Raw genomic sequence first — 16,830 nt, forward strand, 5'->3', positions numbered from 1 at the left:
GGTAAAAATGATGTAAAAAATGAATGATAGATAATATTTCATTGTACAGGGTTCGGCAATAAGGTATGGTGGTTTTGAAAAGACTGTCATGGACACTGTGGTGGGCCAAATATTAATTAGAATGATTGACTGTACTCATTTCCAGATACCATTTCAGTTGCAATGGAGCCTTGGTGTGCAGTGCATTACATGTTTGTTTATAGCACCTTCATTTAACGGGTCATTCTGTAGTGCTCTCACAGTGATGATTTTGAAACCCTTTTAATGTTAGTTGTTATGGTCGTGTTTCAAAACGAGACACCATGATGAAGTGGGTGAATAATTTTCATACAACAGAACCTCAGACCAGGGACTGCATGGGGAGATGATCGAACTGTATGGACCCCCAGAAACGTTGAAAGGGTGCGAAAAGTGGTGGAAGCCAGCCTTTATCGTTTGGCTGTGCATCACGCTCTCGGGCTGTCAGACAGGTCAGTTTGGAGAATCTTACACTTTGATCTCCATTTCCATCTCTGTAAGATAATGGGTGATGACATCGTTTTGATTATGAGTGATGAGGCTCACTTCCATTTATTGGGGATAGTAAAAAACAGAATTTCTGGTACTGGGAACCTGAAAACCGCAAGAACTGCATCAAAAACCTCTGCACTGCCACAGATTAACTGTTTGGTGTAGCTTATCTCGAACCTGCATTATTGGGTCTTAATTTTTTCATGAAAACAGACGAACAGAATCTGTTAACAGATTGTCATGTTGCATGATTATTTCCTGCCAGAATTAAGAAGACTTCAGAATTAACTTCAACAGAGTGTGATTTCAGCAAGAAACTTGCTGTACATCAAGAGTAACTATGTCTTTTTTGAGATAACATTTTCCTGGATGCCTGATTTCATTGCATGGGAATGTCAAGTGGCCTCCTTGGTCACCATAACTGTCACCTTGTGACTGTGTTTTATGGGCTGCCTAAAAGCTCAAGTTTATGTAGAAAAACCTTGTATTCTTGAAGCCCTTTCTGATATCATAACATGAGAATTTCAAAGGGTTCCTTGTGCCATGCTTTGAAGGAGTATGGACAATTTCACCAGTCACCTACAAGAATGCCTCAACAAAAATGGACGCCACCTAACTAATGTGATTTTTGTGCTGAGAATTTATTTTTCTTATGTTTCTCTGTGCAGTCTCAAATGGCAATGTAATATTAATTTAAAATAATAAATTTTGAAATTCTTTAAAAAATAGGCTTGTGACAGTCTATTCAATACCACTATACCTTGTTGCCAGACCCTGTATTTCAGAATTTAAGTAGGTTTTGGATTGTTCCTAATATTAAGTGGATCTGGAAATACTGTCATTTTTTCTTAACTTTTCTTCTTAATTTAATTTTCATAAAATATGAACCTGCATTGTTTTCATATTTGAGAATAATGTAACCAGTATTCTGTTCTTCTCGAAGATGAATAAATTTTGACAGCATTATTGGCTGTTTATTAACAAGTTATCAACAAAGCATGACTTCGGCTTATAGAGCGATTTGAAAGTTTGAAGTCATTCAATTCCATGTTGCTTATAGTGTATTTTTTTTAACACTGGTGAAAAACTACTGCCAATTCCGTGAGTTCAGTGTCATTAAAGAATCCATTTCTTTTGTACATGGATGTAATCAGCCTCCATGTGGGTTTGCCTTCTCAACAAAAACAAAGAGGTGTGGATAGTTACGTAAAATATAAAAGAAGCACATTGCAACCACCATACTTATATTTTTTCCAAAACAATTAACAGGACCATAATTATTTCCTCACTGGACACTTTACAGTAGCTAAAACTATTTCATTTGTTCCATGTGATACACCTTATTTTCTTTCCATTTCATACAGTGTGTGGTTCCACTTGAATTAATCATACATTTGTAATTAAATGTTCACGATGTTCTTTTATAAAAACTTAAGCTATTGGTTAATAGTGACGTAGGAAGATATTTTTCCAAATCAGAGTCTGGCTGTTTTTGACAATCTGTGCATCAATAGATATCAGTGAATATCTTTTTTCTCCTTCTGAAAGATGTAAATCATAACTCTCTTCAATTGATTTCTTTTCAGATGGATTTAACTGTCCTGAAGTTTTGCTCCATATGAATCCCATAAAAATGTGGGCTTAGTATTAATAACTTGGAAATATTATTATGACTACTTTAACTTTCACAATGTGTTTTAATGTATCTGCCAAAAAATAATGTCGCAGTATAATTTATTTTTTAGAAAAATAACACTTCAAATTCAAGCCATAATAGTATTAATCAAAAGCACACAGCATTATATGTACATAATGTGCAAAAATATATTATTCTGTTCAGAAATAAACAAATATATAGATATAGTTTGTTTACCTCTATGAAAACAGTACATTTAAAAGTGGCAATCTCTGTTTACATTCAGAACTATAGATAGTATTGTATACCACTGGAAAGAGCAGAAAAAAGTATTATAAAGTGCATTCATAAACTCATTTTTGACAAAATTGGATATAGAGTCCTTTGCCTTCAGACCATAGATGGCAAAAACTTATTCATTAAAAATGAAAAAATTTTGTATTTACTGATCCATCAAAACGTAATCTAAAAGTTAATTGTAAACCTCGGGTAGGCCAAAATAAGTATTTTTTGATAAATTTTAATTTGTTTAGAGTTTAATGTTCATGTGTTAACTACGTGCAGATAATGAAACAATTTTTTAAGGTCAATATGAGCATCTTAGCTAGGTAAAAAAAAGTTTCTTCATGACTTTCCAGCTAATGGAAAATCCTTATAGATTTTCTGTTTAAAGAACTGAATTTTTTTTAAGTAACGTTTTGACTTGGAAAGAACATGAAATTTACTGTAATTTGATGTAAAGTTCATTTTGAGAAAATCACCCATTACAATAATGTTCAATTTGCAAATTATTTTTTAAGTAGAAAAAATGTATTTAGATATTTAAATAAGAATAATTGTTTTTGTTACAGTGGACGAACGTTTATTAGAAAGGAATGATTCTGCGCTCTTTGTGGTGGTTAGGCGTATTTAATGAGAAAAGTGAATTGACTTTAATGAACTAATGTATTATAGAGAATTAAAATGAAGATAGACGTCGAGTATGATTGTGAAAGCAGGGTTAAGAGAGATAAATGCCTGAAACTGGCCACACCCTGCTATTTACTGAACCGGCACAAGATATTGACTGTTGTAAGTGAATGCATTAAGTATAACAGCCACACCCATTGTCACAACTGTAACGAATAGTTCTTTCTAGTAACATTTTAATTTTTTTTTGTTACAAAATATTTACAGGATGTTTATTAACTTATAAAAATAGTAAATAAATGAGCTCATGTTGAATAAATTAGTAAGTTATACTAATGATTGCTTAATCTTCAAAACAAATTTTTTTCTTGTTGTTTAAAAACAAAATTCTTATGCTACTGATTTTCTGCATCTTGTTTCATGTTTTAAACATTTCATTTCCTTATTTAAAAAAAAATTTAGTTCCTGTAAAATATATCATTGAAAATTACATTTTTGTTCCGTTGCATCTTTACCTTTTGAGATTTTGTTTGTAATATTTTATGTAATGCATATTTATATTCATTTTTTTATACTTTTATGTAAACATGAATTAAAAGTTATATCGATTACATATAATTAAAGTTTAATTAAGCTTATTTTGTTTTATTAGGTACTATTTTCATGTGCCTAGGTTTTGTAGTGTAATGTTTATTCTGATAAAATGTCATATATATTTGTTTTATGGATGTGGAGTGGCTGTCATTTTTGAAGTGGAGTTTTTACTTTTTGTTTATTTCAGACAAAAACATTTCTCTAAGATTGTAACCTATGGTATAGATTTTATTGATGGTTTTATTTTTGGAGGTGGTTTGCTGTTTGTTTTTTTTAACTTCCAGAATCTCAGTATTTAGTTCATCAGAAAAAACTTATATACTAAAATATGTATTTATATCTTTTGTCTGACCTTGGAAATCATTCATAGATGCTATTTTGATAAAATTTATTTGAATCTTGCAGTTTTATGAAGAACAGTAAGAACAATAGCTATTTTAATGCTTTCATGTTGTTATCACATCCAATTCTGTACTTTCTTTAACTGAACAGTACATATTTCTTCAGTTAAAAGTAAATTTGAAATATCTGCTAAGTTTTTATGCAAATTATATTTTCTCTGGGCCAATAATAAACTTTTATTTAATTTAATAGGATCAATAAATATAGAATAAAGGTTAACTATTATTTTAAATAATAGTTCCAACAGCAAAAGAAATAGCCATCAATATTCTATTAAAAAAAGAAAATAGAAATGTTACTAACACTAAACCTTTATCCCTAACAAACAATATAGCATCGAGTGCATTGGCTTTCATAGTTATCCACTAGCAGTAAAATTTTGTTTTCTTTCAAACATCTTGCATGCTTTGTATATTCTAAAACATGTAAAAATAGAGGGCGATCATCATTCATCCACTTTTGGGACAGTTTAATTTCCCTCAGGTGCTCCAAAAGCAGTATATCACATGGAATTTCACCTTAAGAAATGCAAATACTGGGCAGGCTGTACTTCTGACAGCAGTGAAACTGTGTAGGCATTAAATAATGGTACATATTCATTTGACTGCATTATTGTTACATTACATTATAATAAAGTGCATTGCACATATATTGGAAGCCTAACGATCTATTAATTTATATAGTGTTCTGTCACAGTCGTGCCAAAGTGTTTTTATTATCTATACATATACAAAATGTAGTTAACAAGAAACTTACATTCAAAAATAACATTAAACACAAAACTCAGTTTATGTTGTGAAATTTACTGATCTACATGTATATGAGGAAGAACTATTCTATTAAAATTGATAGTTTCTTTTTACTGCTTGATTACTTTTGTGATCAGTGCTTTCAGAGAGGTATTACCGCTTCACCAAATGAAGTCGCTCTGTAAAGATAATAAAAATATTGTCACATTTTTAAATTTAAAAATGATAATGCTCATCCCTGCTATTATAAATTAAAACTCAACTACAATGCAAGATATTAATAATTTAGTATCTGGATATTGTTTATTTGTTCAAATTGTTCTTACTGGTTATCTGGACATTTAATCTCGGAAAGTTGTGGTAAATTCATTATACAACTCCAAATAAAAATGTGATTAAAATAAATTCTTTTTTTATGTTTCTGTATGATAAAGAATACCAGATGATTGAAGATAATTGATGTACAAGATGTGTGAAAGAAGTTTAAGAACAAGGAAAATAGGAAAAGACAGGGAAGTAAATAATGACAGCAGATGTGTTATGTTGAAATAGTGTTAATGCTTTGGGATAATGGGTTTATGTTCTTTCATTGGGGTAGCTGGTAATAAAAAAAGCTGAAATTGAAGTGCAAAGTTATGAGTACAATATGTGATGACACTGAGTTAGATATATTTTAAAAAGGAAAGTTTATGGATTATTTGAGATTAGTTCCATCACAAAAAATAGTAGTAAGTAGTTATAAGGATGGGGAGTGGTGCTTTTAGTTTCCAGTTACAACAGGAAGCATGTCTGTCATAAAATTATTCAATACATGCCTTTATGCTATTCTCCTATATGACATTGAACAGGAATAAGGATAAAGATAAATATAAAACTGATTGGTAAGTATAGTTCTCAGAATCTTCATACTGTGTTCTCTTTAAGGATAATCTAGTTAATACCTTCATACCTGGTTTGATAATGGGAATTATACTCGTTGCAGTGTATACAAGTACTGAAGATGGATAATTAATTGAAACTAAATAACTGGTGAATGTTCTTTCTGTTTTTGACTAAAAAAAAAATTTTCTTCATATACTGCAAGAGTTAAATCCTCATAATTCCTTTGAAAGTTTTAAGGATTCTTCCCTTAAAAATTTACTGCATTTAAAACAATGTATGCCACTTAATTATCATATTTTGCTACTAATGTGGTAGTTGCATACAAGTCTATACAGTCGACTCTTGTTATTTTTATTTCTGGTACTAGTTATATTATGTGTGAACTAAAGAGAAAATAAAACCAAGTGGAATTGTTTTAAATGTAAACATTGTACAACTATTTTAATAAATTAATAAACATGTATGTGAATTTTTATGAGGAAGTAAGATAAATGAGTGACACAAAAATCGTAAAAGTAATTGATGTAAGAAAAAACTAAAGTAACAAGTATTTATTAAGAATTGTACTTTCTTTTTTTTTTTAGAGTTATTGCCTTTATTCTTACCCTCAAAATACTGTTAAAAAGTCTATATTCATTTCTATACCTGGTTGGGAAATTTATAAAGGAATTAAATTTTATTTTTGGTTTTTATAAAATGTTTTGAGACAAATTTTTTTTTTTAACTGAACTTAATCCACTCATATTTCAGTTTTGAATTTAAGTAGTATTTTTATATTGGATTTCAAATGAAAAAACAAAAAGCAATACTACTGGAGTTTAAAATTAATACTATTGCCAATTTTCAAACTCTCAAATAAAATAAACCATAATATTGTTATTAAATTAGTATTTGATAATAAAAAATTGTGAATATGTAATTCTATTCCTGTGATCGTTTATAATTGTAATGTATACATAAAAGTATGTATTTATTAAGTACATTAATGTTAATTTTTGTTTATTATTTTTATTTAAAAATGATGAAAGGTTCTGGACCTTTGTAAAAATCATGAAGAGTTGAGCTTTCATTTGCTACAGTTACTAAATAATGTATAAATGATTTTAAATAAAATAACTAGTCACTTCAGAAACAGAACAACTGAAGTATTTTTGTTCATCAGTTTATATTTAGTGTCATGATAAACGTGTTTTATTGAAGCAGTGTAACCATGTATGATAATGATTTTTATAGTTTCATTCACCGTAATGATTAATTAACTGCTCAACCTCAGGTTATATTGCTTGTTTCATACATGGTGAATGTATAAATTAGTAATCTTAAATAGTGTAAATAAAAATAACACCATTGTTATATAGATAATATATTACTTAACATCCATCCATAATAAATAAAATTGTATAAAAAGGTTGTTGTCGTAAATGGTAAATAAGATCTTGCTTCAAATACTAATTGTAATTATATCGATGAGGTAACCTGTTCAAATAAATTGTGGACTACTTCAGAAAGTAAAAGATAATTTGTAATCTGTTTAGTGTTAATTTTATTGTAGGTTGTTTTCAGATCTATTACAATTCCTATTTTTGTTGAATGTATGGCAACAATTCTTGTTCTCTATGAAGTAAGTTTGTGTATAAATTTTGGTTTTTAATAATAGAAAAAAATGTTTGATTTTGAAAATGTTTCTTTTGGTTCTATTATTATGTTAAGTAATTTTTTTGCAAAATTATGATGCGGTAGATATTGAACATAAATAAATGTTTATATTGAATCTTCATGGTCCATCAACATGATGAGTTTCCTCTTTCTTTTTACAAGAAAAATTGATTGAAGTGAGTGTTGTTAAACGTTTTTGTCTTTTAAATGTTTGTTACAGATTGAACATATTTCTTCTATTAAATATAATAGAACTACCCATTTTAGCTGATCAATAATAAATTAACATTCCATTTTTTTCTATTAAAAGAATAGATTAGGGAATTTAAGATTGATTGAATGGAAAAAAGTAATTTAGTTATGTGAATGGTGCTAGTTTTTCCAGTTAAAATTTATTTATACTTAGCTTTGTTCAAAAAATAATGAATTGTAAGAAAATATGAATAGGTTTAAAAATCTATGGACTATGTATTAGACCCAGCTTAAGATTGTATAAATTCGGTTAATTTTAATTCTTGTTAAAACATAATTGTTATATGAAAAATAGAAATTATGTAATGTATTTTAATAGTATTAAAATTTACTGATTTAGGCTCAAAAAATGACTTTCAGATAATACTCTTTTTTTATTTGAATCTAAACTTTATATTATTCTGCCCTGCTAAGGAGAAAGGCAGTACCTGCAAAAATACCATATTGAGAAAATCAGCTTTAAAGTTTATTTTAAGCTAGCCGTTATGATATTTTTAAATTTATTTTGTGGTTTCTGCAGTTATTTTGTCTTTTTTTACCTTATATAACATTAAAATTAAAAACAAGTGTTTTTGTCGCTAAAAAAATGCAAGACTGCCATTTTCCTTGCATCTCTAGTTATAATACATACCACTGTGCATAAATGCACAGTGGTATTAGTATCTAACACTACTACTATTTTGTAGTAACTAAGAAACTCTCATCTGTTACATATGATAACTTAAACATTTACTGAAAAATTTTATTCTACAAATCTACAAATTTTATTCTACATTTTATTTTAAAGAATTTTTCTAAATTATCACTTGAACAATATTAATTTACTGTTTTTGTTTTCATTGCATTCAGTTTTTAAAAAGATAAAATATTTATTAGTGAATGTTACCTTTGCATTTTTAGTTGATGGTTAGTTCTTGAATACTTAAATCAAATTATTACCACATGATTAACATTTAAAAAAATAATACTTTTGAACACAATATACTTCAACACATAAGTTAAATTTTTATTTTACTCAACTAAAAGGAATTCTGTAATAAAATGAAAACAAATGTTTCATTTCGTGACATAATTTGCTTGACATATCATGTTGTTAAATTAAATTGTCTCTTAAAAACTAGTAATTGAATTAAGTTTAGTAGACTGCCATATTTCCCAAAATGTTTTTCAATTTTGCAGAATAACGCCCTGTAGAGTTTTTAAAATTTTATCTTTATCATAAAGAAATCCATGAGGACTCTTCTGTGCTTCAGGAAAGGGGATTTTTTTTTGTAAATTTTTTTGCAAAAAATTAATTTTTGATATGGGGAGCTATCGTTATAGTCATTTTTAAATTGTGAATAAAATGTTCCCCGTTTTACTCGAATTTTCTCTATATTTTTCAAATATTCATTCTCACTTCTGTATTTTAACTTAATTTTTGAACTGTTATCTTTTAGTTGTGTCATAATAATCCATACAAACTGCTTCAATGTTGCATGAGTTTGGTGTAGACACTGTAGTAACAAAATCTCTGAAGTCATAAGTTTATTATTTTTTTAATGAAAGTTCCACCTGATGATGAAAACTGCCTGCGCTCATAAATGAGTGCCCAGGTTCAAAATAAAAAAAATAATTATTTCAGTAGTTGCTATCTCATCCAAATTAATAATTGTTATTAGGAATGATAGGAAACCCCAATTTTTGTTTTGGCTCGAGCAATTGTCTAACTGAATAATAAAATTGCTGCTATCTCTGCACTTTTTAAATACATGTAGAAGGCACTAACAATACCTTCTTTATTTCGGCCACTTACTCCTTCATGCCAAAGAACTGAGTAAGGCTTTAATGTACTTTTCTTCCCTACAGGGGTGAATGTCCAATGATAATTAGTTAGTTGTGGAGTAAAAAGAATGTGCTTAAACATATCCAGTCTAAGCAGCATGATAATTTTCTACAAATAAGAAGAAAAACAAATGGTTCCATCAGACAGCTCAATATCACCTTCTGCATATTTATGATAAGCAGATCTTGATTTACTTGCTGCATTAATGTGGTCTGTCCATGACCTGCACACATGACAATTAAAATCTATATTAGATTTATCATGTTCATGAAAGATGAATTCTTCACACTTCTCACACTGTTCATGGCCAAGTTTTGAAAATTATATTTTGTGTTGTTTTTTACAAATTTTAAAGTTGGGTATTTTTCCAGGAGATCTGAATGTATTAGTTTTATGCTAACATCACTTGGAAGATACCTTATATTAGGTGTGTGTTCCCTCCTGTAATGAGAGATTTAAGGATGGAATGATTCAATATGTTCAGTTATTTCATAATGTGGGCATTTTTGATGGATGCTTTCCTCTCTGATCTGGGTTTGGTGTATAATGGAACCTTTAGGTGTTCCTTAAAAAACATGTACAATTTTGTCATTTTCTTGGTTTTACCTAAAGTAGTTAAAAACACTTCACAAATTTCATGAACTTTTTCATCTTCTGATTTTAAAAAAAATACTTGTAACTGTTTTGCTTAACTACACTCTCAGATGTTCTTCTCTTTACTTGTAATCGTTGACAAGAATTTAAAATGAATGCTTTTTGTTCTAGCCATGAACATCCCCCAGAACTGGTAGTCAATTGCAATTCTACACTCTTCATTTATTTTTAAAGCACATTTATTTTTTACATCTTTCAGTTAGGCTTAACTTAATGATTTAGTTTCTTAATCTCTAATTTCATTTTCTTCCTTTCACAAATACTTTTATAATATTTTTTCAGTTTTCTTGTTTGGGTGTTTGGATTGACTATCTGATTTAGCAGGTAGCTGTGATTTATTATTATTATTATTATCTTTATCATCAATACAAATTTGTGAGGTGCTACAGGAAGAAATTTCTGTTCCATTATTTTCACTGATATTTATTAAATAATTTACATCTGACTGATAATTGTCAACTCCAATATCTGTATTGTTTGTAATACTAATATCAAGAAAACTCAATTCAGAAAAATGTTTTTCAATGATAGAAACAGTTTGTGAATTTAGTTGATTACTTTGACTTTTACTCCCAAATTGACTGATTATTTCAAGCCTTTGATTTACATTATCATGATCATCCATAAACAGAATCTCGTTATCTTGAAGCACAGTATTAGATAACATAACTGATTCATTGCAGTTAAGATTGTTTTCATACTTATTATCATTAGCTGTAGTAGGCCTAGAATTATTAAAATTGTCACTTTACTTATTACTGGTTGCTAAATCAAATAATTGTTTTGTTCTACTTGATTGTCAGAAATGAAAACTCAGAAGAATGAGCTAAACTCATTGTTTAAAATTGTAAAAATATTTCGACAAAACAACAACATGAACTTGCTGTGTGTAATGCTAACACAAACAGTACTAAAATTAAAACAAAACAGTAAATTAACTAAAACACATCATGAAACCAACATTTATGAATACAAGATTACATTTACACGTAATTATATTAATGTTAGTAAAACAACATAAACATAACCTTAAAATCAAATCCCATGCAGTAACTGAATCAGTTGTGACGTAAAGCTCTCTTCAGCTAAACAAGAAGGCAGTAAATACACAGTTCTAAGCAAGATGGTAGTAAATGCATTGGACATTCTGTCTTTTATCCTTAGTAGTATGTAGTTACTGCCTTCTTCCATAGTATTATCTTTATTTTTGTGCAGATGCTGCTAACTTCTGTAGCTCTATCTCCAAAACCACAGCAGACACAGCGTTTTTGACTAGTTCATTGAATTTCTCGCCCCAAAATACATAAGAATCATTTTTAATCTGGAATTCGTCATTTTTATAGATTCTGTCTTTTTCTTTAGCAGAGCAGTATTGGTATTCATTATCAGCAGTCTGACTCATAATGTAGTATAATTAACATTTTTCTCAGTGAACGACAGTTTATTAAAGGATGTACTTGTAATAATGAAGTTATAGATTAAGTGATTTTTTTCAAATTGTTGTTGTTGTTAAAATACTGAATCACTAATTCTTAAAGCTGTACCATGTCAGCCAATATTTATTAGGTTTTGTCAGGTTACCTGATTTAGAAAAAAATAACATAATTTGTCTTCATTTTTTAATTATTTTTCTAAGTATTTACATATATAAATACTGATGTTATATATTAGGTTACTTTAATGATAGCAATAAATAACTATGTTTTGTTAAGATTGTTGGTAAGTTTGGATAATACTAATTATGGAAGAAGATGCAAGGAATTAATAGGTGTGGAGCGATAGACATATGTAGAACCATCTCTGTGATAAAATTAAAAAATCAATATACAAATTTTATGATGCTACATGCTCGTCATTATGTTAATTAAATTAAAGGTGAAAAGTGGCCATTAACAGTTCTGAAGTAGTTTGTTAAATGTGTTTTAGTTAAACATTAACATTTTTTAGTTATTTAATTTGAATAATGTAACTGTACTTTAAATGCTTCATTATTAATGATAATTTGAAATTATTCATTTATTTAGTTATATTTTTATGATTTTCAGTTATACTGAAAAGTCAAAAGAACTGAGATTTTAAATATGAAGGTATCCTGAAATTATTTGAATAAGTTTTTATGTTAAGTGATTAAGGCCATTTAACTACTTTTAAAAAGTATTAGAAGTGTGTGTAAAGTTTCCCTAGCTTGTTTTCATTAGATAAAGTATATCTAATGTGCATAATAACATTGAGGAAGCATTTTGAAGAAAAATTTATTGTTTAATGTATTTTAGTAAGTATTTTAAGATCCTGAATTTTTTCTGATTTAATTAAATTAAAATATATTTCAGTATTGTTGAATAATCTAATTTTTATCATTTCTGTATGTTTTTAATTTTTGTCTTTATTATTAAATTGTCTGTAATCAATGAATATCTAAATAAATGATCCACATTTGCTTGCATATTAACTGAATTAATTACATACATTGTAAAGAATCAAGCAAATTAATTAAGGCACCAAATCTTTCATTTAACTTAATTTTTTAATTATTCGCTGGCACGTTGTATAAAAAAAAAAAAACTTTTGTTGCAACAAATATATGACAGAATGTATAAAAATCCATTTTGATTTTAACTTGTTAGTAACTGTTTAATAATATTCAGTTTAGGGTGGTTATTACTATATTTGAGAAAAGGCGATTGAGGTGCTTGGTGTTAAAAGGGCAATTTTACAAACAGTGATTTTGAGTTTTGAATGACTATAATTTTAAAAATATGATCTGTTCTAATGAATGTAAATTTTTATAATGTATTTCTCTATTTTAAGCTATTGTTCACAAGTGTTTGAATATTTGGTTTTTAAATGTACTGAGAAAAAATTCTCCCCTTTTTGTAGATCAATAAATTTATTATATCAGTTATTGTAACGTATTATTTATTAAATAAAAAATTAATAATAATAATTTACAATTCTTTTTTAAGTTAAAAATTAACACAAATGTAATAAAAAAAGATTGTTTTTAAAATCAAGGCCACACTTTTTTTCAAATCTCCTTCACATTGTCACCCACAAATGGAAATATTTAACATGTTTTATTTGTTGGTCTTTTAACCAATGAGGCTGAGATACCATCTCATTATTGTACATGCCGCTTGACTTAATGATTTAGAATTGTACATTTGCCTCCAAATATCCTGGTGAACTGAAATTATTCTGTTTGTGTAAATTCTTGTGTTCTCCCCTTAATGATTTTTTTATTGGCCCTGGAATTATGAACTGGTTCAGGTTTTAAAAGATTTATAGTATGAATCTTTGAATGGACTAGAATTATTTCAGCAAGCATCAAGAATTTTGACTTATTTATCAGTCTGTGTTTTCTTCATCTTTACATTGTGTTAAATAATTATTGTTTATTGATTTGTAGCTATTATATTTATTAACATGCGAATCATATTCTACTTTATGGTGATGGTTCATCATCATTTTCCTGAAGAGTGACTACAACATTCACAAAAATTGCTTCACTGTTTTCTCATTATATATATTAAATGTGTTTAAAAAGGTTTGATGTGTTGAGTATTTCAGAGACAAAACAACTTAAAAAAAATTGTATTCAGTTGTAAAATATAAAAAAAAAAGTTTCTTTGTTTTATTTAAAGAAAAGTGGCTGTGAAAGTGTAGAATAGAATTCTAGTCTTCCTTAAATTTTTCTCTTACTTTTTATATTATTTAATCCATCATCATTTATTGTTTGTTATACTTCATGGAATCTCTATGCTATACCTTGTAATGAATCTACTCAATTTATAAACAAATTTTTCAATTTTAACTTTGTATTTGGGATGTGCTTGGCTACTTGTTTAATGGAACAGTGACTGAAAAAAGTAGTAGTGATTTCTCTGGGTTATACAACTAGTGCTGAAGCCATTGCTGAAAAAAACAAATTAATTAATATTTACATATGGAAAGTTTTCTTTTACAAAGGTGATTAATACCAGTGTTGTGACTAACATTTTTTGTAGCATTGAGTGTTTTGTCACTAAAATTTCAAATTATATTGAAAAATATAATTGCTGTGAAGTAGGAACATTTGAATGACAATTTTAATGCAACAAGCACTAACAAATTTAAACTTACCTTATATTACTTACGAGGTACCATTAACATCAGAAGAGCTGAAAAATTAGGAAACTACCAAGTTTCCTAATTTTTCAGCTCTTCTCTTCTATAAAGTTGTAATTTAAAATTTTTTTATAGATAATGACAAATTCACATCTAAACTTTTACTACCACTTGTTTCCACTTAAATTGTTAAAATTAACTTAAAAAGTGCTTTTGTATGAAAAAACTTGTAAAAAAGGTGTAGATGAGCTTTTAAAATAAATTGATTTCAGTAATAACATAAGCAATATATTCATGTGGTCTAAGGATGTTTTTGTCTCCACTAATTGAGTTGTAACTTCGTTGTACAGGTATAACAATAATTCTTATACAAGATTGTAGTGTAGCTTGCTGTAAAAAATAAATAGTTCTACCAGAAAAAAAATAATTTTGACGTTTGTTCTTTTTCCACTTGGCTGCTCAATTGCCTGCAGTTTTTTTATTTTGTTTTATCAGTAATTTATGTTAAATAAAATATTGATTGTTAATTAAACATTAATTATTCATATTTGAGGTGTTACCTACTGATTTATTTGCCTAACAATCAAATTGTCATAATTTCTTTTATGTTAATATTTTTTAAATTTATATTGAATTGATTTACTTGTAAGCTTATAAATTTATATTAAGTAATATATTTTTTTTAATGTAGTTAGTAAATATCAACTACTTGAATTATTGGCAAATCTAGTTCATTAAATTCTTGTCAGTAAATTTTAATTGTTATTTTTGTTAGTATTTTTTAACAGTTTCTATTTAATTTAAGGCTTTATTATTTATTGACAATGTACAAATTCAGTGTCATTGTGCTCTGTAAGAAAAGCTTATTCTTACATATAAGGTGTTACACTTAATGTATGAAATGGTATGAAAAATCTTGTACCATAGATTATCTTTTAACAGTGGATCAGACAGTAAATTCTGTGGAGTGTATTGAAGTTAATAAATTTATTTATTGTTAAGAATATAATTCTATTAAACGTTAATTAATCTGTATACAGTCAAATATAAAATCTGGCTTTGGAATCGCATACCTCTTTAAGTGCCTAGCCATAAAAATTTGACAGGTATTTTTTTCTTTAAAGCTTGTTCCACTGTGAATTAAATATTTTTTTTAATATCAAAAATGTCCTGTCTTTTAAACGTTCAAAAATATTTTTGAAAACACCATTTCAGTTTCTGTGATTGTGATCGCTATCATCCTTATATTAATGAGACTAAAGAAAAGCTGTTACTAATTTATTAATTTTTCATTCTATCCTGTTTCATTGAATGAAAGTTCATTGGATATCTCATGCTAACATATTGTTAACAGTTATTCGTATAATTTTGTTACTCACTTTTTAATACTCTACGGAATTGACTATCAAATTTTCATGAATTTTCACAGATGAATACTGAAGACAGATTTTGTTTTTAACTGTTGGTAGTGTGCTTATTTATTTTTGCCTTTAATTATGTTGCATTACTGTAAAAATTTGAGCACTATGGTGCTATAAGTTTGATGATAAAAATAAATTTTAATCAATATAATTTTTTATTAATGAAATGTATATGTTTGAATATATACATTTCATTTGGAACACCATCAAGAGATATCAATAAACATACATAGAAACAAAATTCTGATCTTTGTATTTTGATTATGTAAATTCTCAGGTGTGAAGACAGTAATTTTATCAGAATATATGATTTATATCACATCATCTGTACGTAGTTAGTATTCTTTTCAGATGTAAAATAATTAATTTTATTATGCTTAATTTAAAATTCTCTTGCTGTGAGGCTCGGGGAGAAGATTGAAAATTTAGTGAGTGATTGAAATGTATCTTGTAAAGTGCAATCTTTTAACTAATTCATCCTAGTTAGTTATTAATTGTTACTAGAAAAATGAGAACAAAGAACTTTGTTAACTAATTAATTATTGTAATTATAAGTTCAGTGCGACACAACTACAGTGACTACATAGTAATTTAACGTAGAACAAGAAAGAACTTCTATGTATGTATGCTTGTGTTAATTATAACTGCTTGTTAATAATTGTTGTTTCTGTTATCAGTATATATTTATATATATATATTTTTTTTAACATGTATATGTGTTATTAAATTTTCATTTTGTACAGAATATGAATTATACCACAGTTCAATTTATTTTTAATTAATTTTATGCTAATTATTTAAATTAATTATTAAAGTAAATATATCAATCTTTGAATTGCATTTATTTTATTATAATATTTATGTTAATTGTATTTTTTTTTAAATTTAATATATGAAGGAACTGTCTTCCTAAAGATTATAATGTGTCTTATTTTTTATGGTTGTGCCATAATGTTAGCTAAGTAAAATAAACTATGCCAATTAATTTACTTTGACCATTTGTACAGTCCAAACATTTTCTGATTTCTTAAAAATCTTGTTATAATTTGTTTGATTCTCCAGCATTACAAATTCAGTTTTCTCTAGTAAATTGATGCAAGAAGATAAAATTAATTTTAAATAAAAATGTTTAGTCTAAATTTCAATAATATATTTTTTTCTACAGTTTGTTTTAATATAATTGTACATTATCGTACCAATAAACCATAAACAGAAAACAAACTGCTACTTAACAAT

General features: G+C 27.3%; 1 protein-coding gene and 1 pseudogene across 2 annotated transcripts in view; one reads left to right on the forward strand and one right to left on the reverse strand.

Moving 5' to 3' along the window:
* Positions 1-16,434, forward strand: part of Arpc2 (Actin-related protein 2/3 complex, subunit 2) — a 63,597-nt gene extending 47,163 nt beyond the window's left edge. For both annotated transcript variants that reach the window (XM_075382031.1, XM_075382032.1), the window contains exon 7: positions 2,998-16,434. In XM_075382031.1, the coding sequence (XP_075238146.1) occupies positions 2,998-3,025 (28 nt within the window). In that variant the 3' untranslated portion in view covers positions 3,026-16,434. The remainder of the gene's footprint in view (positions 1-2,997) is intronic.
* On the reverse strand, positions 9,019-11,471 carry LOC142317876 (uncharacterized; annotated as a pseudogene).
* Positions 16,435-16,830: the final 396 nt, after the last annotated feature.

Source organism: Lycorma delicatula, chromosome 1 (assembly GCF_047948215.1).
Source record: "Lycorma delicatula isolate Av1 chromosome 1, ASM4794821v1, whole genome shotgun sequence".
Taxonomy (NCBI): Eukaryota; Metazoa; Arthropoda; class Insecta; order Hemiptera; family Fulgoridae; genus Lycorma; species Lycorma delicatula.